Genomic DNA, 25,025 nt, shown 5'->3' on the forward strand with positions numbered 1-25,025 from the left:
CGACTGAACAGTAGTCAAGGTGCGACACAACTAGGGCCTGTAGGACCTGCCTTGTTGATAGTGTTAAGGCAGAGCATCACTTTATTATAGACAGACTTCTTTCCATCTTAGCTACTACTGCATCAATATGTTTTGACCATGACAGTTTACAATCTAGGGTTACTCCAAGCAGTTTAGTCATCTCAACTTGCTCAATATCCACATTATTACAAGATTTAGTTGAGGATTAGGGTTTAGTGAGTGTTTTTTTCCCCAAATAAAATGCTTTTAGTTTTAGAAATATTTATGGGCAACTTATTCCTTGCCACCCACTCAAACTAACTGCAGCTCTTTGTTGAGTGCTGCAGACATTTCAGTTGCTGTAGGAGCTGACGTGTATAGTGTTGAGTCATCTGGATACATAGACACACTGGCTTTACTCAATGTCAGTGGCATGTCGTTAGTAAAATTGAATAAAAACAAAAAGGGCTTAAACAGCTACCCTGGGGTATTCCTGATTCTAACTGGGTTATATTTGAGAGGCTTCCATTAAAGAACACCCTCTGTTCTGTTTGACAGGTAACTCTTTATCCACAATATAGCAGGGGGTGTAAAGCCATAATACAAGTTTTCCTGACAGCAGACTATGATCGATAATGTCAAAAGCTGCACTGTAGTCTAACAAGACAGCCCCCACAATCATTTTATCAATTTCTCTCAGCCAATCAGTAATTTGTTTAAGTGCTGTGCTTGTTGACTGTCCTTCCCTATGGGCATGCTGAAATTCTGTTGTCAATTTGTTGACTGTGAAATAGCATTGTATCTGGTCAAACACCATTTGGGTTGGTAACAGGCTGATTCGTTGGCTATTTTAGCCAGTAAAGGGGGATTTACTATTCTTGGGTAGCGGAATGACTTTAGCTTCTCTCCAGGCCTGAGGGCACATGCTCTCTAATAGGCTTAAATTTAAAAGATGTGTCAAGTAGGAGTTGCAATATCATCTGATATTATCCTCAGTAATTTTCCATCCAGATTGTCAGACCCTGGTGGCTTGTTATTGTTGATAGACAACAATTCTCACCTCTTCCACACTGACTTTACGGTATTCAAAAAACAATTGTTGTCTTTCATAATTTGGTCCGATATACTTGTGTAGTGTCAGCGTTTGTTGCTGGCATGTCATCCCCAAGTTTGCTTATCTTGCCAAAGAAAAAGTCATTAAAGTAGTTTGCAATATCAGTGGACTTTGTGATGGAGTCTTCTGATTCAATGACTGAAGGAGCAGAGTTAGCTTTTTTCCCAAAAATGTCATTTAAGTTGCCCCAAAGCTTTTTACTAACATTCTTTATTTGTTTCATAGTGTAGTTTAAGTTATTTAGTTTAGTCACATTTTCTTAATTTGCAGTACGTTTGCCAATCAGTTGGACTGCCAGACTTAAATCGCCATACCTTTTGCCTCATCCCTCTCAACCATACCATTTTTCAATTCCTCATCAATCCAAGGGGATTGAACAGTTTTTACAGTCATTTTCTTAATGGATGCGTGCTTATTAGCAACTGGAATAAGTAGTTCCATAAAGGTGTCAAGTACAGCGTCTGATTGCTCCTCAGTACACACCACAGACCAGCAAATATTCTTTACATCAACAAAACTTATTGTATGAATTCATACACTATATTAGGCCCAGCCTTTGGAACTTTGGTTTTCATAGATATTATATTGTGATCACTACATTATATGGATTTGGATACTACTTTAAAGCACACATCTGCAGCGTTAGTAAAGATGTGATCAATAAGATGATTTAATTCCTGTACTGTTTGTAACTACCCTGGTTGGTTGCCTGACAACCTGATTCAGGTTGAAAAAAATATATAAAAATATACTTCTCTGTTGATATCACATATATTATCAAGCATTTCACACATATTATCCAGATACTGACTTAGCACTTGGTGATCTATACACGCTTCCCACAAGAATGGGCTTTAGGTGAGGCAGATGAACCTGTAGCCATATTACTTAAATACTGTTGAACATAAAATCATCTAAGCTTTACAGGAATGTGGTTCTGAATATAGATCGCAACATCGCCTCCGTGGGCTTTTCGGTAGATGTTATAACCATGTATTGCTACCGCTGTATCAAAGTATTATCTAAGTGAGTTTCAGAGATGGAATATGAAATGTAATCTGTTACAAGCACGTCATTGACTTCATGGACCTTGTTTCTTAGGCTGCATATGTTAATATGGGCTATTTTGTAGCACTTTCCTGTGTTGCTTGATTGTTTTTAATGCTTTACTGGGAAGCTTGTTGAGGTAGACTTACTCATGTTATTTACATTGGAGCGGAGAGTGCAGGCTGAGCTGCATAAAGTGGTCTTCCTATTATTGCACACCGCCTCAGTGCTAACAGTGTAACTCTGGTTTACAGGCTCATGGTGACCGCTTACAATAGCTGTAGAATAAACAGATGTATTTGGGGCAATTAGGGGTACATAAATTACTTACATTGTTTGCCAATGCCATTAAGATCATATACACTTGATGCAGCATTATGACGACTCATTGTCACAATGGTAGGGATTAACTGAGCTGGTCTTGGTTCATTTACCAGTCATTGTTTTAACGCAGCCTTGAAATGCGTGGACAGAGTCCAGGAGCCAAGATGATTTGGATGGACTCCGTCATTCCTGAGAGTATCTTCTGCTTCCAGAAGGTGTCAAAGTTATTAATAAAATTGACTCCAGCAGAGGTACAGTAGTCTTTTAGCCAGATGTTTCACACCTGCGGCCCAACGATGGTACTGGACCTGAAATGATTGGCCGTTTTTGGGAGTCTTTTAATGCTAAAATCAGTTCTTTAAAATACATTTTTAAAATGTTCAGAGCTAGCCCTCCTGATGTCGTTTGACCACACATGGACTACGACAGTGTCAGCTCTGGGCATCTGTGGTAGAACAGACAGAAGCAGCCTTATGTCCTGTACTCGTGCTCCTGGGTAGCACAGGGTTTTAACCATGGAGCTGCCTATGATGACAGCTGGTGATGTTGAATGGGCCGGTCTCTAAGGCAGCCTCACGGTCTGGTGAGGCTGGGAGCTCCGAGGATTTGAACCCGAGGTAGAAGCCACCGGAGAGGGAGACAGAACCGAGGACGAAGACGCAGGTACCTCCGGATTAGATCTTGATTGAAAAGCCACCAAGGACCAAGGTGCTGGAACCTCTGGATCCAGGGCGGAAAAGCTGTTTTTGGTCCGTGTCAGTTCCGGGTTCAACATCTCCATAGAGACCCTCGTTGCCAGAGGACGCCTTCTTCGATTTCCACGCCGAGTGACGTACCTCCATGGCTGGTTGGTTGGGTTGAGATCAGCTCTGTTCTCCAGGGAAGGGGGAGACCCCTTCTGGGATGGAACCCTGCCTAACACCAGCTGTGGAGAGCCGACACGGCGGCAAAACTTTCACCAGACCAGAGCGGCGTCCAGCTACTGGGGTGGAAGGAAAAAGTAGGTGTCCGTGGGTTCTCCAGTAGCTTATGTAAGTTTGCTACTTGTTTGCTAAGAGTAGCTACTTCGCTCCTGTAGTCCTCCGCAAGCAAGCAGTTGCTACATTGAAAGTCAGCGCGGTCCACATTGTCCCGGAACAATGCAAAGTAAACACAGCTCCTGCAACGCTGGAAATTTTCAATGGTGGCCTCAATTTGAGTCCGCCGAGCCAGCTAGGCTTCGCGTCTCTCCCCCTATACAGAATCTGTCAGGATACCGGGAGAGATAGCGGCGCTCACAAAAATGTAGCCCAACAGAGCCGCAAGCTCAAAAATAACATAAAATTATTTAAAAACAGCCGGCTTTTAAACTGAGATCTGTAGTTCAGGTTTCAGCGCTCGACAACATACTAGTGCTAGTGACGTGCTGTTGCTACATGACACCCCTACTCTCACGATAAGTGCCATGGGATCTTTAGTGACCACAGAGTCAGGACACATGTTTAACTTCCCATCCCGAAAGACAGCACCCTACACAGGGAAATGGCCACAATCACTGCCCTGGGGCATTGGGATATTATTATTTTTTTTAGACCAGAGGAAAGGGTACCTCCTACTGGCCTTTAACTTCTTTGGGGTAGGGGGCAGTATTGGGTAGCTTGGATGAAAAACGTGCCCAAATTAAGCTGCCTGCTACCCAGCCGTAAAAGCTAGAATATGCATATAATTAGTAAATTTGGATAGAAAACACTGAAGTTTCTAAAACTGTTTGAATAATGTCTGAGTATAACAGAACTCATATGGCAGGCAAACGCCTGAAGAAATCCAACCAGGAAGTGGGAAATCTGAGGTTTGTAGTTTTTCAACTCAGCCCCCATTGAAAATAGTGGGATATGAGTTATGTTTCACTTCCCAAGGCTTCCACTAGATGTCAACAGTATTTACACACTGTTTTGAGGATTCTACTCTAAAAGGAGGGGCTCATAAGAGCTCTTCAAGTGAGTGGTCTGGCAGAGTGCCACAGCCTCGGTCTGGCGCGCTCACGTGAAATGTAGCTACGTTCCACTTCATTTGTACAGACAAAGGAACGGATGGAATATTAATGAAGTTTTATGTTAAAAACATCATAAAGATTGATTCCATACTTAGTTTGGCATGTTTCTACGGGCTGTAACGGAACATTTTGAACTTTTTGTCCGACGTTCTGCGCGACCTGAACACGCCTTTGGATTTGTTTACCAAACGCCCTTACAAAATAAGATACTTGGACATAACTGATGGACATTATCGAACAAATCAAACATTTATGGTGGAACTGGGATTCCTGGGAGTGCATTCTGATGAAGATCAAAGGTTAATGAATATTTAAAATGCTTTTTCTGAGAAATGTTGACTACCCAATATGGCGGGTATCTTTTTGGCTGCTTTGTTGTCTAAAGACTGTACTCAGATTATTGCATGGTTTGCTTTCTCCCTAAAGTTTTTTTGAAATCTGACACAGCGGTTGCCTTAAGGAGAAGTTTATCTAAAGTTCCATGTATAATAGTCGTATCTTTATCAATGTTTATTATGAGTATTTCTGTAATTTGATGTGGCTCTCTGCACAATCACCGCATGTTTCAGAACTACTGAACGTAATGCGCCAATGTAAACTCAGATTTTTTTTTATATAAATATGAACTTCATCAAACAAAACATACATTATTGTGTAACATGAAGTCCTATGAGCGTCATCTGATGAAGATCAAAGGTAAATGATTAATTTTCTAAATTTCTGCTTTTTGTGACTCCTCTCTTTGGCTGGAAAAATGGCTGTGTTTTTCTGTGGCTTGGTGGTGACCTAACATAATCGTTTGTGGTGCTTTCGTTGTAAATCATTTTTGAAATCAGACACTGTGGCTGGATTAACGAGAATTTTATCTTTAAAATGGTGTAAAATACTTGTAAACTTCAGGAATTTTTATTATGAGATTTGTTGTTTTGAATTTGGCGCCCTACACTTTCACTGGCTGTTGCCCGGGGGGGGGGGGGGGGGGGGGGGGGGGGGTTCTGCTAGTAGAACGGGGTTCCGCTAGACAAGTTAATGTGATTGGATGTTAATTATTTGACTAGGCTACCTGTATTTGACATTGTGTCGTTATTTCGCTGAACACTACAGGGTTTCATTCCATTTTTAGCTGTGAAACGAGGCTACTCAGGCGAGAAAAACAACCTCACCCAGATGTTTAGCCCCGTTGGTAAATTAAAATGCACTGTTTGAAAATGTGAAATCACTTTTATTTGGCGTACCCCTGACGGCATTTCGCGTACCCCAGTTTGGGAATACCTGGTCTAATCTAAGTCCAGACCTAATTCCAATTGAGTTGTGGTGGCAGGACTTGAAAATAGTAGTTCATGCTTGAAAACCCACAAATGTCGCCGAGTTAAAGCAGTTCTGCATGGAAGAGTGGGCCAAAATTCCTCCACAGTGACGTGAGAGACTGATCAACAACTACAGAAGCGTTTGGTTGGAGTCATTACAGCTAATGGTGGCACGACCAGTTGTTGAGTGTAAGGTGGCAATTACTTTTTTTTGGGTTGAAGATCTGATAATTCAGTTTCAAAAATATGCAGAAGTAGAGAAAATTATAAAAAGGGGCAAATACTTTTCACAGCACTGTTCACTAACAGTGACTAAAGGTGGCTGATTGAGCAAACAGTTTAAGTGTCGTTTGTCAGATTTAAGTGACTCAAAAAGGGCAAAACTGTTTGTCTAATCTGAACTTAACTGTACCTTTGGGAGCTGCCCTCTTCTTTTTGCCTCGTTTCTGCCTAACTGCCTTTCTTCTGGCTTGTCTGCCTTCCAATACCAGAAAACAACCTAACAGTGCTCCACATGTCAATGGACTAGTAACTCACTCTTAAAACGGCTATCTATCCAACTGAGGTGAAAAATAATAGATTAAGACACCTGTATGAGAACACTTCAAATAGAACACACAAATATCAAAGCATATCATTCATAATTCAATTAACTTACTTTGATTGGTGTCCTCGTCATTCTCATGTTCAGAATCTTCATTGTCCAGTCCCAGTTCCAGAATCTCTCGGCTCCTGTGGGGTAAACGAATAGAGTTAAATCACACTGACTATTTGACAGTGGAGTCAGTGAGGGGAGTCAGTGGCTCCTTCTCAATTAGGCTTTCCTTGATTCCCCACGTCCTCGCTTCCTTCTCAAAAAGCATTGCAGAAGAAGCCAAGGTCAGAGGTGAGGAACCATGGAGGAATGGAGAAAATAGTCAAGAAAGAGTCAGTGTAAACATGTCCATCCATTCCAGGGGAGTCAGTACCTCTTGCGGTCCATCTGTGTTGTGTCCAGAGTTGTCTGCTGGTTCATGGCTTTGATCCAGTAGATGAGGGCCTGGAAGACGTAGGCCACGTGTTTGAGAGAACACACATCCAGCACAGGCAGAACGTCAGAGTGCTCGTCATTATGGGAACGCATCAGAGACAGGGCGTAGTTCAGGAAGTCACCCCGGGCTGACATCATCCCCTGACGCACTGTCAGCAGAGTGGCCGCACGCCTGGGAGGAAGGAACACACACATCAGTGACTTGAAATATAATCCATAAACAATGGCAAACTAGTGGGGGCCTATGAAACACTGCTGATTGCCAATAACACATTCTACTATTTTGGGTTACACTTATTTTACCCAGACCTCCGTCCCTCCAAGGTGCGGAGGCTGGCTTCCTCGCGGGCGGTCATGCGCTCCCTGCGGGCGGAGTGCTGCGAGGCGTGGAGGGGGTGGGATGGGTGTCCGGGGTCGCCTGCTGAGGACAGGGCCGAGCCGTAACGCAGCTGAGCCTCTGTAGAGTCCATGATGGACACCATCCAGTTCCACGTAGGGATCAGCTTCTCCTCAACAAAGTTCTGGTGGTTTAACAAACATAAGCTTGTTTCAGTCAGAACGTCAATAACACTTGTGTAGTGTAAAAGTCAATCAAATTTGCATCTACACAAAACGGTTAGAGTCACTTTATTCAGAAAGGTGTGGACAGAATAATTATCCTACAAAATACATCCAGAACCACTTTGTTGACACTAACATGTGACCATTGGTAGGTAACATAATGCAATGTGATCTGTGTGTGGGTCTGTGTCACCTGCAGGTTGACAGCGTCCTGGTAGGTGAGTTTGACTGCAGCAGGGTACTGGGAGTAGACCAGGTGGTTGTACTTGGGGATGAGGCTCATCAGGTCAGAGATCTGTCTGATGACGATGCTGTAGGCCCGGGCTAAGCTGGAGGCTGACGTCAGGTAGCTGGACGAGTTGGAGGCCTCCAGAGCTGCAGCCGCAGCGGCCGCGCTGGTGCTGATGGCACTGCTACGCCGCAGGTTGGACGGGTCGATGTAGATCAGACCGGTGGAGCTCGCTGCTGGGCACAGAGACATGAGCGTCAGCACAGACAGACCTCACCAACATAGTCCCCAGCAAAACATAACACCAAAAATGTCCCACTGACTCAGTCCAATATTCTCTTGCGATAGAATGACAGACAAAATACGTTTTAAAAAATCAATACAAGACTGTCCTAAATGCAGTCCATCTTGGATGTGTCAATATGAGTGTGCTGGTGCGTACAGCCTAGATATTGTGTGTAGTAGTTTAGTGCTGACCAGCGGGGGTGGAGGAGCTGGAGGGGGCGCTGCCCGTGGTTCTCTGGCTGGGGGTGTTGCGTACAGCCCACTGCATGGAGCGTGGCGCCTGGGCAGCACTGTTGACGTGCGAGGCAGTGGTGGTCCTCTCCAAGGGCTCATCCAATAGAAACGTCTCCTGGTCCACGTCGTCACTCTGGCTGCTGCTGCTGTCCGAGTCGCTCGAGTCGTTGGACTGGGAGTCGTCCTCTGAAAAGAAGGCAGGGACACTGCTGGCACCTTGGTGGAGAGGGATGGGAAGACGAAGGGGGATTAGGGAGAGATGGGGAAATAGAGGAGGATGGGGAAACAGAGGAGAGATGAGTGTGAGTGGCTGCTCACCTTGCCAGGTAGCAGGAGTGCAGGTTAGTATTCCACACCACTGCCATGTTATATTGAGCGGCTAAACTCAGCTTAAACAACGCTGCTTCTTGTTGTTCAAATTAGGCTAAAGTACCACAGTTTCACCAGGGTGCAGTTTTTAGAAAGTAATTTCGCCTATCGCATAGGAATAAACGCATAAAATATAATAAATAACAGAATTATTGCCTTTAATTGGGACTCCTGTTCTATTCATTCTGTTTCCAGCTATGCATTTAATCCTATCTGATGGGCTAAATCCAGATCGATCACTCTGAAAAACTGGGCCCATCATAGGTTATTTCTATTTTTGGTCTTATTGAGTGATCTTAGTAGTGTCTGACAGGAAAAGACACCATAATTATAAATATTTCCTGACTTTTCCATATCAAAAGCAATACAACCACAAACAAAGAATCAAAGGAAAAATGTAGATGGACACAAGGGAGGAACCCCACACCAGCTAGCAAGTCTAAAGAAAGTGAATAGATTGTTATTCAGGGAGTAAGATATTATTAGTTGATGAGAACCATGGTGATGTGAGAGGGAGGGCAACACTGGGTGAACTCCTTAGGATAAACTGTGTGTGCACCTCAAATGTCACTTTAGCCCTGACATATTATGCATTGTAGTAAAAAGGAGCCCATACCAACATTTTGAAAATATTCTACATCCTGCAAATGAAATACATTGAGTAATGAAACCCTAGTAGTAGACTAGTTGGTCTGCAGTCTTAAGCCATGTCAATAGTGGTAAGAACAATGTGACCTAAAAAAATAAATAAATAAATAGGGCCTCTTCCCTTTTACTAGCTGGTGTGACGGCCAGTCAAGACTGGTGATAATGAGACAGAAAAATAGTTAGTCCGCCTGAACAGCAACTTAATATTAAAAGAGGGCGGTGAGGCAGAAAGCGATTTCCATTTAGCAGTCTCTGGAACTCAGGTAGAATCGTTAAATGAGGTCATTTAGATGGCTGGCTGGCCAGTGGCCACATCACAGAAGAAAATAAACCAGGGATTTAAATTTAATTAAAATGACAAGGACTTAAACTAAAATGTGAATAAAAAAGATAATGGTGGGAATTATAATACCTGCTTCGGAGCCAGCAGTTGCTGCGGTGACAACACTCCTCCGCCCGCTGGCATTGTCCTGGTTGCTATGGTTACTCTCGCTGTCGCTCTCAGTCTCTGCGGCAGCCAGCAGATCCAACTCCATGTCGCTTCCTGGAGAGGAAAGGACATAACCCTCTTCAACCACCATCATCACTGTCAATAATTAGTAGAAAGGTTGTAAAATTCTACCACATTAGTGGTAAAAAAAAAAAAAAAAAAGGAGTCAGTCCAGTCTAGGTTCTCACCATCCTCATCATGTTCATCATGCTGTCCCTCTGCCTCAGTGTTCTCCTCTCCCTGTTCTCCCTGTTCCTCCTGGTCTTCATGGTGATCCTCCTCCCCGGCAACGCCCTCGACAACCTCCACCTGCCACAACAGAGGTACACAGTTGGGAATCAGTACTGAGAAAGCAAATGTTATCAAGTGTTGGGTTCAATTCCATTTCAATTCAATCAATGTCAGAAGTAAACTGAAATTCTAATTAAACTGACAGCAACCCTGATTACACCCAACACTTTGATCTTTGCCCCCCCCCATTGATATGTTACTTTTCTAGTGAGACTCTTCACCTCTTCAACATCAGCAGACACAATGTCCTCCTGCTCCTCGTCTCGCCCTCTGACCGGCTGGGACTGGCTGCTGCGGCGAGGCTGGGGGTTCCTGATTATGTAGGACGATGCAGTCTGACTAGAACTGACACACACAGGCAAACAAGACCATTTGAGTTAACGCCAATGTTTAAATCCAAGCCACTTTAAACCAATTTATACATATACATTTATACTTCCCTAGATTATATTTTCCCAGAGGAAAGTCACAAAGACCTCCAAATCAACAGAGCTGGGGAACACAGTCTGCATGTCTGTCTGTGTGAATGCAGAGTAAAACCACTCACTTGCTGGACTGGTCTGGGGAGGGTCTCGGTGGCAAAGGTTCCACAGAGAAGAGTTCCTCGCTGCCCTGCACGGCGTCGATGCTGGTGCTGGCCAGGGTGAAGGGGGCGGTGGGCCGGGCGATGCCCATCCTCACAGGCACGATAAGGGACTCCGCCACGTTGCACAGCTCCTCTACCGCATAGGGCAGAAGGGCCTGGAACACACGCCTGCACTTCCCAATGGGCTGGGGGATGAAGTTACTGGAAGAAACAACGAGAAAAGCGATTAGATGTCAACTGGAAGTATCAAATCAGTCCTTGCTGCTATGTTTATATTCACCTAGGAGTGGGGAGCAGTACAAGACAAATGAAATGTGTTTAAATCCACTAAAGGGCTAGTCCAGTCCTTTAGTTTAGGTGATTTTAAAGGACTAGCCCTTTAGTGGATTTAAACACATTGTATTTGTCTTGTACTGCTTCCCCAGCCCTGTACAACAGGAAAATGCAGATCAATCTGGATTTGGTACTCATACTTTTTCTTTTTGGATGAAGCCATCTCGACGCTGAGGATGACAAACACCCTGGCCACAGAGCGCAGGAACCTCCTGGTGACGACGATGGCCTCCTCTCTCCGGCCAGGAGTGTACTTGTTCTGCAGCTCCTTCACCAAGGTCCCCAGTAGGGTGTCAATAAACTACAGGAGACAACAGAGAAGATTCAGAGACAGTTAGCTAACACACAGACCAGACCACCTTCAAGGTTGACTCCACATAGTTACACCTAGAGGGATAATGTTGCACTTGCCACATAGATAGGAGGTAGTGTACCCTCTGGGCAAGTTACTCTGATCCAAATTAAATTATCCAATTAAATAGGTGGAGTCCAGGACTAGGCTTAATCTGTGTGAGAATCCGACCCTGAGAGAGGACTTGCAACAGAAGATGGGTGGTCCGTCCTGTAGGTGACTCCTGAAGCTGAGTAATTTAAGGGGGGGTAGACTGATCCGACTTACTGTTATGTCAGGGGCACACTTGACAATGAGGCAGTGTGTGAAGCAGTCCAGGCGGATGGTGCCACTCTGCTGGTTCAGGTACACCTGCTCCTCTGGAAGAAGATGGGCGATACGGCTGCTGGCACTCAGCCTGGAACACACAACCAGGACGCCAGAGTTAAAGGTGACACTACTAAGAGGACTCGTAACTGGTAAAACAGCTGCTCATCTGATAAAGTACATTTCAGGAAGAAAATGTGCTTGCTTCCGTAACTATTTTAGACAGCTGAAGTATAAATTGGAGGGATGGACAAAGAGGTAGGAGGGATGGCGGGATAAAAGAGAGGTTGGAGGAATGGACAAAGCGGTTTGAGAAGTGACGCTGAGCTGGTGAAGGCAGGCAGGGCTAGAGAACTCACGGGTCTTTATTCTCCTGGGATCCGAACATTATCATGGACTTGAGAGCATTCCAGTCCTGCAGCACCCTCTCCAGGGCCAGCTGGGCGAAGCGTGGAGGTTCCAGGTCATGGTCCGGCATGTCAGAGTCTGACACACAGGGAGGACAACATAAAAAAACTATTAAAATAGAGAATTGATGCCATCATGCTAGATTTTCAGTGTTGCTTGAAGTGAAACCAGGCCTGCCAACAGTAGTAAACCTCCACCCACCTTCAGCATTGGCAGCCTTGCGGTTCCTGTCCTCTCTGATGCGAGGGGGCCGGTATTGGCAGTGCTCCACACTCTGCCTAGCAACAGTCTGCACCAGGAACAGAAGGATATGCTCCCCCCTGTTGGCCAGCCAGAGGAGGAAAAACACATTACTAACCCCTGAAAAAACACCTTACAGATTGATTGAAGAGAACCAACATTGGATTTAAAAGCAATACATGTTAACATTGAACACAAAATACAGCCTACAGTCAGTCAGTGTGTGTGTTTACCGGCTGTTCGGACTGGTGACCAGGTTAGTGGTGGTGAGCAGTCTGTACAGCAGGTCCAGGCGAGCAGCTTTCTGTCCAGCGATCAGCGTCTTACACTTACACTTCTCCCAGCAGTCACAGTATGCAGTGGGAGAGGTCCTCTTGAGTCTGGGGAGAAAGACATTAAAGGCCTGGTGCAAATCCCCTGTATCAGATGCAGTGATGCATTATAACAGTATAAAACCGGGATGTAAGTAATAAAATCCACTAACACCAGGATGAAGAGTGAAGTACATACTTGCAGTCGTGTCCTTTGTGACACACCCTGGCGCACTCAGTGCAGCAGCAGAGAGACTCCAACAGGCCACAGGTCCGGCACTCAAAGATATCCTAGATGGGACAGAGAGTAAATGGTCAGCAAAGATTTCCATCTGTGAAAAAGCAAATCAGTGTGAACAGGTGACTAATTTGTTGTGCGTGTTGCATTGTCCTCCCAAGTGACCCACCCACCTGGTTGATGTGTTCAGCGCCTGTCCAGGTGAAGCTGCAGGTGTCGTTGCAGCAGAGGACGTAGAGAGGAGAGTCGTCAGGGTTGGTCCCCGAGGGACAAATCATCTCCATGAACACAGAGTCTGCATCCACCTTCTCAGTCATGCCGGGGTCTCCCACTACACAACAGGATTTGCAACAGAACATTGAAATATAGATTTTTATTAGGTTATTAAGTTTAGGTAGTCATCTCCCCATTAAAAAAATGATACTCTCCTTATTAAACAGTACATGTATAATCACTTCATGTATAAATTAATGACTTATGTCTTTACATCAACATGTAGGCATTCATATCCATTAGTAGCACTGCCAAAGTCTCCTCTTTCTCAACCAAAGACAAATAAAGTGTAGTGAGTGATGTACCCTTGGCTATTTTCTGCGCAGCCTCCAGAACAGTAATGGCAGCTGGGTAAGCTCTCCCGCTTACTGCCAGCATGAACGGGGTCATTCCACGGGCATCCCTGTCAAATACACACACACTCTTTAGAACAGCAACAGAAAGGAGGGGGGGACAAACAATAATAATGAGAGCAATAGTTAAGTATTTTAATGAAACAAGGCATTACGGTGTTATAAAATGAAAAAGCTTGCCCAGACCCATTGGCCTTCTCAACTCTCAATCTCCCCCTCAATCACACCTGCCTCTATCACAAAGAAAATACAAAAAATGGAACTTTCCTTAAGTTTTTTAAAGAAAGATGAAAAAACAAATGAGTCTTACTTGGCAGAGAGCAGCTCGCGGAGGTGTGGCCTGAGAACCATGCTGTCACACATCAGTTTGAGGATGAGGTGGGCGTTGGCCTTGCGGTCTTTAGACTCCACCACCGAAGACTCAGAGGGGCCTGTGGCAGGAGGATGGAACATGTCAGAGACATTGGGGAGAACAACAATAGGGTAACCCTAACTAACTCCACACCTGAGCATGTATTGCGGTATAGTGAGGAAGTAGCTAGCCATTGGTTGGTTCCAAATGGAATCCTATTCCTTATATACAGGCTCTGGCCATAAGTAGTGTTCTAAACAGGGAATTAGGTGACATTTAGGTACCACACAGGCTAGGTATTTGACCTGGTATAGTGGTGGAGTAGCTAGCTAGGTGTGGTTGTATCTAGATAGGCATCTAACCTGGTATAGTGGAGGTGCTGGGGCCCTGGCTGGTCCCTGTTGAGGCTGTGGTGAGAGATCCCACTGCAGGGGCCAGGATGAAGTCTATGTCACCGTCTGGGTCCATGGGAGGGGGGTCAGGCACCCAGCTGGGAGGGGCGATGGGTGGGGACACAGGGTCCTGGTGGTCGCTGGAGGAGGGGCCGGACTCGTGACGACCAAGCCCTGCTGCTCTCAGAGAGCGCCTCATCATCTCCCTCAGACGCAGCCTGCGTCAGACAGAACACACTTAACAGGTTACATGAGTGGTGGAAAGACAATAGGACTGACATGTAAACAAACATAAATGGGCACCAAGATAGTGTTCTTGGTCTCAAGTGTCTTAAATGGCATCCTGATAGGTTTTTTTTATTTCACTTATTGTGCATTATGGAACAATCAGTTAGTATAATCCAGTTCTTCAGTGTTTTTCATCATGAACATGTTGCCTGAAAGAAAAATGGTCAACTTAAAAACGTATAAGTTAGTTACCCTCTGCTGCTAGAAGAGCCCGTCCTGTTCCCAGAGCTGTTGCTAGACACCACAGAGATTGCATTGGCGATGGCCTCCACTGCTGACAGTCTCTCTGCAAACGTATTCCTCTCAGACCGTTCAGCTTCTGGAAAACACCAGCCCAACAGTTACCACACATATACACACACAGGGAGATGAAGAAATAATGGAAGTCAAATGGGAGATGGGAAAGATAACACAGAGGATGCCTGAAAACTGACACTGTGCCTTTGGAGACTTCAGGAGTCTTGACGCTGGTGTAACCTCACAGAAATTTCAGATTGGAATATATTGTGTAGAACAGATATGATTTGTGTTTCAGGTAGAACAGGGAATCCAGTTAACTCCATTTGTTGAATTCCATCTGCAATGTTTCATCTCGCTGTATACACCACCCAGTACTCTAGCCGTGGTTTTACCTTCCTCCTCCTTGGTCTCCTTGTTGCTGACGGGGAAGCAGACTGAGACACAGGCGTGGAGGATGTTGCGGTTGCCGTCGCAGCGGTGGCCCAGAAAGGAGTGGAGAACGTGGGGACTCTGCTCCAGGAGAACAGCCTGCTCCAGGTTGACCAGGTACTGACGACAGGCCTCAAAGTCACAACGCAGCACGTGCTGCATCAACGTCTGCTTCTGGAAACACAAGTTGAACAAAGTTATTTAAAGTGCATCAGCATCTCAACATACTTTACAGCGGGAATTTAAAAAACGCAAAATACAAAAGCATTTATCAACAGAATACAATAAGGGAAGGTTTAAGGTTAAAAACATACTTTTCCTTGGCTAAAAAGCACATCCAATGTAGAGCCTAAACTCAGGAAAAAAAGAAACGTCCCTTTTTCAGGACCCTGTCTTTCAAAGATAATTCGTAAAATTCCAAATAACTTCAGATCTTCATTGTAAAGTGTTCATCGTAAACGCTGTTTCCCAAGTTTGTTCAATGATCCATAAACAATTAATGAACATGCACCTGTGAAATGGTCGTTAAGACACTAACAGCTTACAGACGGTAGGCAATATAGGTCACGGTTATGAAAGCTTAGCACACTAAAGAGGACTTTCTACGGACTCTGAAAAACACGAAAGAAAGATGGCCAGGGTCCCTGCTCATCTGCGTGAACGTGCTTTAGGCATGCTGCAAGGCTTGAAGACTGCCGATGTGGCCAGGACAATAAATTGCAATGTCCGTACTGGGAGACACCTAAGACAGCACTACAGGGAGACAGGACAGAGAGCTGATCGTTCTCGCAGTGGCAGATCACGTGTAACACCTGCACAGGATGGCAACAACAACTGCCCGAGTTACACCAGGAACGCACTATCCCTCTATCAGTGCTCAAACTGTCCACAATAGGCTGGACTGCGGGCTTGTTGTAAGGCAGGTCCTCACCAGACATCACCAGCAACATCGTCTCCTATGGACACAAACCCACCGTCACTGAACCAGACAGGACTGGCAAAAAGTGCTCTTCTCTGTTTCGCGTTTATCAACGAAAGAATGAGCATTACACCGAGGCCTGTCCTCTGGAGCCGGATTGATTTGGAGGTGGAGGGTCTGTCATGGTCTGGGGCAGTGTGTCACAGCATCATCGGACTGAGCTTGTTGTCATTACAGGCAATCTCAACGCTGTGCATTACAAAGGAAGACATCCTCCTCCCTCATGTGGTACTCTTCCTGCAGGCTCATCCTAACATGACCCTCTAGTATGACAACGCCACTTGTCATACTGCTCATTCTGTGCGTGATTTCCTGCAAGGCAGGAATGTCAGTGTTCTGCCATGGCCAGCGAAGAGCCCGGATCTCAATCCCATTGAGCACGTCTTGGACATGTTGGATCGGAGGGTGAGGGCTAGGGCCTGAAGGCTAGGGCCATTCCCCCCAGAAATGTCTGGAAACCTGCAGGTGCCTTGGTGGAAGAGTTGGGTATCATCTCACAGCAGGAACTGGCAAATCTGGTGCAGTCCATGAGGAGATGTACTGCAGTACTTAATGCAGATGGTGGCCACACCAGATACTGACGGTTACTTTTGATTTTGACCCCCCCCCCCCCTTTGTTCAGGGACACATTGTTCTATTTCTGTTAGTTACGCCTGCAGAACTTGTCAGTTGTTGAATCTTATGTTTATAAATATATTTACATGTTAAGTTTGCTGAAAATAAACGCAGTTGACAGTGAGAGGACGCTTCTTTTTTGCTGAGTTTATATTGAGCATGTTTTTTTGGTCCAGAAGTAAGCTCAATCTAGGGAAACCTGCGAAATGACAATCCTCCCAGTAACAAATTGGCCATCAACTAAATAATCCTCTTTGCGCTATAAATAATATCACATTTTGCTAACCTCCACAGCCAATATGATAATAGCAGCTTTCTTCTTGATGGTTGAGTTGGTGGGGAGGTTGGCCAGGGAGTGCACCCCCATGCCCAGGCTGGCGATGGGCGGCAGGTCCAGCCACTCAGGGTCTCGGATCCCGCCCATACAGTCTTTGGCCATTGGGTAAATTGTGCCATTTCCGTCACGAAGGATGACTGGGGAGTCCTGGAAATAAAATGGTCAAAATGTGCTTAGAAAATAGGGAAATTGTTGGATATGCAATTGCCTACACGACCTTCTCGCAATACATGAAGCATGGCTATATTAGAAAAGGTTGTATTGAGTAGCGGAGAGGTGCTGACCTGTCCGGCGGTGAAGATTGCTACATTGCGTTCACTCTGCCCCAGGAAGGCCAGGTTACTGGTGGGGAAGTTATTCTCCTGCTCTGCTTTGCCTGTGGCCAGGTCAAAGATACAGTACCTCACCCAGTTACCAGTCTTCAGCACTGCGTGGACTCCTGAAGGGGCAGAAAACACAGCAAGTCAAAAATACACAGAATTCATTCATATCCACACTTAAAACACTCAATACTACATTATCGGCATTCAACACCAACATGAATTACTTCATTGTATTGTTTTCCAGATGTCTTACCTTTGGAGTCAACATTCACAGCCAGAATCTCAGCCTTCTCTGGGATGCAGAGTTTTTTAGGTGTACGCTGGAAGCAATCTGGAACTTTTGGAGTTCCACCAGTTTTTACCACCTGTTGATTAAAAGGCACCAGCTTTTAGACAAACATTTATACAACAGATGTAATACTACAAATAAATTGCACAAACATTAAACCATCAATGAAAACATTTCTTTGGGAGTAATAATAACTACACTATACTGTTATAAGTATGTGAGTAAGTGAGCGTCCAATAGTCGTACCTGTAACTCGTCTATTCTGAGCAGCCTACAGTCCTGCAGCAGTGAGGAGGGGTCAGAGTCAGTGATGGGAGCTGGAGCACTAGTCTGACTCGGCTGTGTGCTCACGCTGCTGGATGTCCCTGGAAACTTCACAGCTACATACGCACCGTCCACTTTCAGCACCTGAAGTTAAGACGGAGCTGTTGCAAATAGGGCCATCGTGAAGACGCCACAATAACACAACGAACAGACAATCCACAGGATACAAAACATTTTACTACGGCTTTGAGTTCTGCTCTTAGGCATTTCTTTACATGTAAATGAAAACAGAAAAAAAACTAAATCTGAAAAATAGAGTAGAAGGTTTTAGAAATAACTATCAAATGTGATAAATCTAAATATTTTAGTGTTAATAAAAACAAAACAATGGTGTCTATCCCCCAGTCTGCCAGAGAGCGTTAGGGTCTGGTCCCTTCCTGTAGCCACACCCACCTTTCCCACAGGGACATTTTTAACATCCTCCACAAACACCACTTCCCGGAGTGGCCACTGCTCCTCGTTCACCTTCTCCTCCTCTTTGGGAGCCGGGGTCGAGCGTCTTCGTTCTGTAAGGGCAGAGAACACGCTAGGATATTCATACAACAGCAGACCAGGGTTAACAAACATGCAAAATAGTCAGTGTGCTTGATTTAGCTTGTCCACTGTGCAAGGTGGGCGAGGTTTGCACTTTTAGGACTATTCTATCTGGGTTCCATTGTACTATGCAAGCTAAATCAATAGCAGCACAAGCATTTGACAGAAGTATTTAACCCAAGTCTCGTAAGCAGATACAGCAGATTTCATTATCAGATACAACTCGAGTCAAACTGCAAGCAAAAAAATTATTGAGACCTGCAATTGCCACACCATCTGTTTCAAAGGCAAATGAGTCATGGCAATATTAGAGCGAGAGAGGTGGTTAGTATAGTAGCTAGTAATGTTACGTACTGTAGGGCAGCGAGGCACTGCTAGCGATGGAGGAGGTGTCACTGCAGGTGGAGGCCGGGGAAGGAGGGGGGCCCATCTCAGTCTTTACCAACTCCGGCTTGCTCTCCGTTCTAAGGCGAGAATGGGTAGGATTGAGTTCATGAGTGTTGGAGACGAGTGTCTTTGATTTAGATTTGGAGTGGCTTAGAAGGGAACAAGCTGGTCTCAATTCACTCCCTACCCCTTCTCGTGGGCCTAACCCTTTGATATTTGCACATCTGCAAACAAAGAAGGGTTAGGGCCAAGGGAAAAGGGCAGGGAGCAAATTGAGATGAGCTGCTCTCTGAAATGGAAGTTAACTCACTTGATCTCCTGTGTCTTGGTGGTCTTGTCCATGTTCTTGAGGCTCTCTGGTGATCGCAGCTGGAACCTGCAGCTGTCGTTCATGTTCCAGACAGACTCAAGGAGCAGTCCCACCTTGGGGATCCCAGCGTTGACTGAAAAGGCAACGGCACCGGCGTGGTAGAGGGGGTTATTCCTCAGGCACACCTGGAGAGAGGACACAAACACCTGTTCACATTCGTTCAAAAGCAGTGTACGCAACAGACATCCAACCGGATTCACAGGTGCAGAGAACAAAAACATTTCAGGAAAAAGGAACATTTATACACAGGGTTCTAATGCTCCCATAGTCTTGGTTTTATGTTATGTTTTGTCACCTGCGTTCCCACGGTGATGTTGGGTATTGAGGAGATGCCGGCACTGGACTTTGGCTTCTTGTTCTTGGCTCTAGCCTTTTCAAGCATCTTTTTCCGTTGACTAAAAGGCACAACACCCCTGAGGAAACATTTCAAAACATAAACCACCAGATGAACCTTCTTGTACGCATAGACATCTCAAGGACCGAATTCTACATTTGCACTGGACATTTGAGTAGAGCGAGGGCCTCTGGCCAGCCACTGCCTGAGTTCAATACTAGTAGTATTGTTATTTTTCAAATATTTTAGCTGCACTTGATTGAGCTTGCTTGGCACAATCCCAGTGCAAACCCAGCCAATCTCTCTCTCGGCAGTGAAGATTAACTACTGTAACTCACCACCAGTACAGGCTGCTCTCCAGCTGGGCGCAGGTGTAGAGGGCACAGCAGTGCAGAGACAAGATGCGCTCCCCCTGCAGCTCAGGGTAGGCCTGGGCACTGTGTTCCAGCTTGGATGCCACGCTGCTCAGGGTGTCATCCATCCAGGTCGCCACCTTGTTGGTCTCTGTGGCCACGGTGGCTCTGATGCTGTTAGCAGACAGCAGGGTGATCTTCTCATTGGTCAGGCCCAAGAAGGACACCCGGGGGTGGCGGATAGAAGGGTTCTGATTGGAGGAGGAGTCCATTTTTTAGATATATTTTTTTTAATGGGGTGGGTTTGCTAATAAAATGTGTATTTGAATGAAAACACCTATTTGCAAAGTAGTCCTCAGGAGGAGAGTTAGTGTTCTTAGTGTACAGCACTGGTCTCTGATATATCATTTGAATTTTATTTGATAAAGTCTGCTGCTGAATCCTTCACTTTGTTCATGCAATCAGTCCTGTTGGCTTGTTGTACAGTACTGCTGTTTACCTGTGTGTTTCTGTATGGTTCTGGTTCACTCCACTTCCACTGGTAGAGTTCCCCCTTAGAGCTCACTGCCACCAGCTCAGAGAACAAGGACCCGATGCTCACAAACTTCACACCATCCTGGACCAAAACGCCAACAGAAATATTACTTAGAAAAATGTGCTCATCTGATCTGTGCATATTAACCCAAAACAATATTGAGGATATAGACCTAGCGAAAACTTAAAACATATTGATAGAAATAAACCAAGTGGGAAATCAATTAACATGATAAATTAATGCTGTCATGTTCCCTGAACAAGCTTTATTGACATCACATCAATGAATTAACACCAAAATGAGTGGACCTTGCCATTAATCAAATTATTCCATCAACCAATCGATCAATGTCCCCATCCTCCCACCTTGTCAGGCCACCACTGCAGCTCCTCGCCCAGAGAGACAGGGCTCTGGACGGGGATGTTCTTCTTGTCCAGGCTGGGCTCCCCCTCGCGGCTGGTGGAGCCCCTCTCCGTGTCAAACGAGGCCCCATCCAGCCACCTTCGCTCCCGCAACCTCAACACAGACTCGCGCTCACGCAACAGCTCTGAGTCACGCTCTAAGGGAAGAAGGAGAACTGGTATGGCAATGGGGTCACACCAGTGGGATAAAAGTAAGCCACTCTCTGGGGAAGACCCGTCAACAAATTAAATAAATTTGTTTTTAGAATTATGCAAATAAGAGGGTTTTGGCAGTAAAAAGGTGAAAGTTAATAGTGGTGTCTGTCTGCACACTCACATGTTGAAATGTGAGGTAGGAAGACAGGTCAGGATAGATTAGAGATAGACATGCATTTACAAGGGAGAGGGTTTATCCTACAGCATATGGCTGCAGTAGAGAGTGGTGCCTGTAATGACAGGGTCTAATGGGCCTTTCTCAGAGGGCTCACTGAAGAACAGGTATTATGGCCATGCAGCACACTGAACACACATTCACAACACCACATCCACATGGGCTTTGCCGACAGATTGAAAAGGAAAGACTAGTATTGACTTAAACAATATACCTCGACTATCAGAGAACCAAAAGCATATACTATATGTGGTGAAAAGTAATCTTACATCCATTTAGGTAACGGATAAGGTAACTTGTTACTACAACTATTTAGGAAGAGAAATATGATTTCAATCTCCATCTCCTGACTACAGAAGAGGATGATGGTCCCTAGGCAGCAGCTCTGAGTGCCGTGTGGTCAGTTACCTCGCGAGGAGCCCAGACGGGACAGGGAGGAGCGTCTGAAGGAGGGGTAGCCGAAGTAGCTGATGTCCTCAGAGAACATGGCGTCAGCATCGATGATGACACTGGGGTGGGCTGAGTGGATGTCAGCATCCAGCAAGGACATCAGGTCCTCTGTAAGGTCAACACAAAAGAGAGGGATGTTAATGACATGACTATTAAGGTCCCATCAGGCAAGGGTCAAACCCATAGGTTAATAAAGACATTTGCATTTAGAATTGTGAAAACTCCATCAGTTTCACAAATTTAGCAAATCACAAATTTTGCAAATACCATCTACATAAAGCGTTCACATAAGCCCCTTAAAACCAGACCAAACGGTTTGAGAGCCCTCTGCTCTTCATACAAAGCTGCCATGCTGAGTCTTTCTTGCAATAGATTATCATCTTAATGAGAAAGCTGTAGAATACACATCAAGGTGAAATAAAGTGGTACCTCCAGGGAGGTAGGACTCGCTGGCTGTGTCATCGCCATCGTCACCATCCTCATCGTCTCTGCTCAGTAGGTTGTTGACAGCCAGGTTGACATCCAGGTTGGTCCTCTGGAGCTCCCGGATGATCACACTCCTAGACTTCCCCTGGAGGACCACCTGAGCCTGGGGAAGAAGAGAGGCGTTCTCTAATTCTCTCCTTCTCTCTTTCTCTCTCTCGGAGGACCTGAGCCCTAGGACCATCTGACATGATGACTCCTTGCTGTCCCCAGTCCACCTGGCCGTGCTGCTGCTCCAGTTTCAACTGTTCTGCCTTATTATTATTATTCGACCATGCTGGTAATTTATGAACATTTGAACATCTTGGCCATGTTGTTATAATCTCCACCCGGCACAGCCAGAAGAGGACTGGCCACCCCACATAGCCTGGTTCCTCTAGGTTTCTTCCTAGGTTTTGGCCTTTCTAGAGAGTTTTTCCAAGCCACCGTGCTTCTACACCTGCATTGCTTGCTGTTTGGGGTTTTAGGCTGGGTTTCTGTACAGCACTTTGAGATATCAGCTGATGTACGAAGGGCTATATAAATAAATTTGATTTGAACATGAAGATCACCACCCAGAAATCAACCATGTGGGGAATAAGGGGGACATCTTCCCTCTTTCTTTCTACGTGTCCTTGTTATGTATGTCGTGTTCTGTATTATTTGTTCTGCACCCAGAACTCTGGGTCTTGTTGTTCCTGTATGCTCTTTTATGGTTAGATAAGAATTGTATACCTGTACACCATTCTTGTGTGTGTTCAATGAAAAATATTTGAAACGAGAAATCAACCATGTGACGGTGGTGACTGAGCACCAGAGAGAAGTGAAGGCCATGTGTTGAGGCCCTTTATGTGAGGGGCTCTGGTCAAGCAATAAAATTGTCATATGGTGGGGTCACTTCCAGAATTTAAATAAAAATGTAGTTGAGGACAGACAGTGGGTCTAACCTGGGAGATGAGTTCCTCTGGGATGACCGAGGCAGGGATGACAGGCTGGGGCTGGCTGCCCAGGAGACCAGAGCCCCGGTCCCTCCCTGTGCGGATCACCCTGGTCTGACGTCTCGAGTCCCTGGCAGCTGTAGATGACCTCCCAGAGGAGCCTCCACCACCTCCTCCACTGACAGCTCCTCCTACACCTCCTCCCCCTGCACCTCCTACACTGCTGCTGCTGCCACCGCCGCCACCACCACCACCTCCTCCACCTGATCCACCATTCACCCCAGAGCTCCAGCGACTCCTGTTATAGCACAAGGCGAAGGTCAGGCACAGCAGTCAGCCACACAGCAGAAACTCAACTCAACACACGGCTGCCTGTCTGCACACTGGATTAGCAATTAACCGTGGGACAGCTGGCTTTCACAGAGAGAGCAGAGGTCCTAGGGTATTTATGCATACCGCAATTTGGAAGAAATAGTTTGGTAGCAAATGTCTTGTCATTTTTGAGAGGTGAATTTGACTACATTAAATCTCATAATTAAGGGGCCAGTAAGGTAAGAAAAAAAAACAAGGTGGAAAAAACAATGGAGGATGGTAGATTGCTTTCACCTAGTCTCATTGAAAATCAGCCCACAGCACATTTCTATCAAAGCTCAATAGGTATTTAATGTTTATGCCTTTAACCTCAGAGATGCTGCTGCTTTGGATTGAAGGTCCCAATTTCCAGGACAACTGTGCTACAAGGTCTGATTCTGACCACGTCATCTCATTTTACATGGACAATACCTGAATCCTGGATAGTAATGACTTCAGCAGTCCTCCTGCAGCTGTCTTTGTCTAGGCCTAAGTGGCGCTAATGCACATGAAGCCATATAACGACTTTACCCGAGTGTGTCTAGGGGAGGTTTTTCCTGAGGGCCCTTACTGCCAGAACTTACCCAAGGGTGTTGCCTGCCAGTCTGCCCAGTGTGTCAGAGCCAGACAGGAACCAGGGAGGATCACTAGTCCTGCCTGGCCTGGAGCTCCTTCCTGTCCCTGAACCACTGCCACTCAACTTTGAACTGGAAACAAAAGACGGGAAGACGGGAGATCAGATCAGTTACTACATACCTAGTAGTCCCACATGGGACCAAAGATTAAGACGACAACCTGGGAGTGGAAATCCCAGGTTGTGGCCCATGTCTTAGGGCTTTTACATTTTTATGTTTAAGGTAAAAAAAAAACAGGGGAAATGGAGACTAGCATGGCAACACCCTCGGGAATCAGAATTGGCTGCAACTCGTTCCGTCGTCAAGACTTATTCCTTTTTAAAGGTTCTTGGGATTTTTTAGGGCTGCGATTGCTAACTCCTAAAATATGATCATTTGATATCATCGGAGTGTATTGTGTTAAATAAATTTGATGTCTATTGTACATGGATGTATGGATATGCTGCAGTCCACATTTAATTGAGTAATTTGCATTACATACTTGCCACCAAATCATAAGCAACGCCTGAGACTGACCATAACAGCAATGTCCTCTCAGATTCAAACCCATGACTCTTTTGTACACAGTATCTCAATATATTGTGAATTGCTTCCCAATGAAAGAATGCAGATACATTTTACGATTAGGCATTTTAGCAACACACAAAATATAGAAGTGTTTTATTTAGCAACTGAGTATAATAGGCCTAACAGTGAGTTGTGCAGACTTCTGCAGAAATAAAACACAGACCTGTAAAAATGTACATTTGTTTATCATTTATTACACAAGTATGACACTGTAAAAAAATGAAATATAGTGCAGTGTGACTGGATAGTATTCTGAGTGGAAGCTTTGTTCAGTCAGCTGTCAAAGTTACTGATTGAAAATGTGCAGTGCTTTTTCCACAGTAAGGCTTTCCAGTAAACCACAATGCGGCTGACTGCAAAGCTATTACCATCTGAAACCATCTCATTT

The 25,025-nt window shown here is 45.3% G+C and overlaps 1 protein-coding gene across 18 annotated transcripts in view; it reads right to left on the minus strand.

The window, feature by feature from the left end:
• Nucleotides 1-25,025, minus strand: part of LOC110511375 (E3 ubiquitin-protein ligase UBR5) — a 43,242-nt gene that overhangs the window by 11,805 nt on the left and 6,412 nt on the right. For 7 of the 18 annotated variants that reach the window (XM_036970799.1, XM_036970844.1, XM_036970810.1 and 4 more), the window contains exons 5-40: nucleotides 24,020-24,142; nucleotides 23,094-23,382; nucleotides 22,114-22,273; nucleotides 21,643-21,792; nucleotides 20,808-21,019; nucleotides 20,407-20,523; nucleotides 19,893-20,158; nucleotides 19,516-19,633; nucleotides 19,161-19,366; nucleotides 18,818-18,927; nucleotides 18,323-18,435; nucleotides 17,852-18,013; nucleotides 17,570-17,681; nucleotides 17,278-17,432; nucleotides 16,943-17,140; nucleotides 15,026-15,236; nucleotides 14,586-14,712; nucleotides 14,076-14,323; nucleotides 13,672-13,792; nucleotides 13,314-13,411; nucleotides 12,909-13,066; nucleotides 12,697-12,788; nucleotides 12,420-12,566; nucleotides 12,148-12,266; nucleotides 11,898-12,024; nucleotides 11,500-11,629; nucleotides 11,021-11,181; nucleotides 10,509-10,748; nucleotides 10,162-10,306; nucleotides 9,859-9,979; nucleotides 9,593-9,724; nucleotides 8,122-8,379; nucleotides 7,609-7,880; nucleotides 7,158-7,375; nucleotides 6,793-7,026; nucleotides 6,483-6,556 (exon numbers count right to left, since the gene is read on the minus strand). In XM_036970799.1, coding sequence (XP_036826694.1) covers nucleotides 6,483-6,556; nucleotides 6,793-7,026; nucleotides 7,158-7,375; nucleotides 7,609-7,880; nucleotides 8,122-8,379; nucleotides 9,593-9,724; nucleotides 9,859-9,979; nucleotides 10,162-10,306; nucleotides 10,509-10,748; nucleotides 11,021-11,181; nucleotides 11,500-11,629; nucleotides 11,898-12,024; nucleotides 12,148-12,266; nucleotides 12,420-12,566; nucleotides 12,697-12,788; nucleotides 12,909-13,066; nucleotides 13,314-13,411; nucleotides 13,672-13,792; nucleotides 14,076-14,323; nucleotides 14,586-14,712; nucleotides 15,026-15,236; nucleotides 16,943-17,140; nucleotides 17,278-17,432; nucleotides 17,570-17,681; nucleotides 17,852-18,013; nucleotides 18,323-18,435; nucleotides 18,818-18,927; nucleotides 19,161-19,366; nucleotides 19,516-19,633; nucleotides 19,893-20,158; nucleotides 20,407-20,523; nucleotides 20,808-21,019; nucleotides 21,643-21,792; nucleotides 22,114-22,273; nucleotides 23,094-23,382; nucleotides 24,020-24,142 — 5,924 coding nt within the window. The remainder of the gene's footprint in view (nucleotides 1-6,482; nucleotides 6,557-6,792; nucleotides 7,027-7,157; nucleotides 7,376-7,608; nucleotides 7,881-8,121; nucleotides 8,380-9,592; nucleotides 9,725-9,858; nucleotides 9,980-10,161; nucleotides 10,307-10,508; nucleotides 10,749-11,020; nucleotides 11,182-11,499; nucleotides 11,630-11,897; nucleotides 12,025-12,147; nucleotides 12,267-12,419; nucleotides 12,567-12,696; nucleotides 12,789-12,908; nucleotides 13,067-13,313; nucleotides 13,412-13,671; nucleotides 13,793-14,075; nucleotides 14,324-14,585; nucleotides 14,713-15,025; nucleotides 15,237-16,942; nucleotides 17,141-17,277; nucleotides 17,433-17,569; nucleotides 17,682-17,851; nucleotides 18,014-18,322; nucleotides 18,436-18,817; nucleotides 18,928-19,160; nucleotides 19,367-19,515; nucleotides 19,634-19,892; nucleotides 20,159-20,406; nucleotides 20,524-20,807; nucleotides 21,020-21,642; nucleotides 21,793-22,113; nucleotides 22,274-23,093; nucleotides 23,383-24,019; nucleotides 24,143-25,025) is intronic. The other 11 variants (XM_021592396.2, XM_021592371.2, XM_021592398.2 and 8 more) reach the window with 9 other exon arrangements.

The sequence above is a fragment of the Oncorhynchus mykiss genome, chromosome 3 (genome assembly GCF_013265735.2).
Source record: "Oncorhynchus mykiss isolate Arlee chromosome 3, USDA_OmykA_1.1, whole genome shotgun sequence".
Lineage (NCBI taxonomy): Eukaryota > Metazoa > Chordata > Actinopteri > Salmoniformes > Salmonidae > Oncorhynchus > Oncorhynchus mykiss.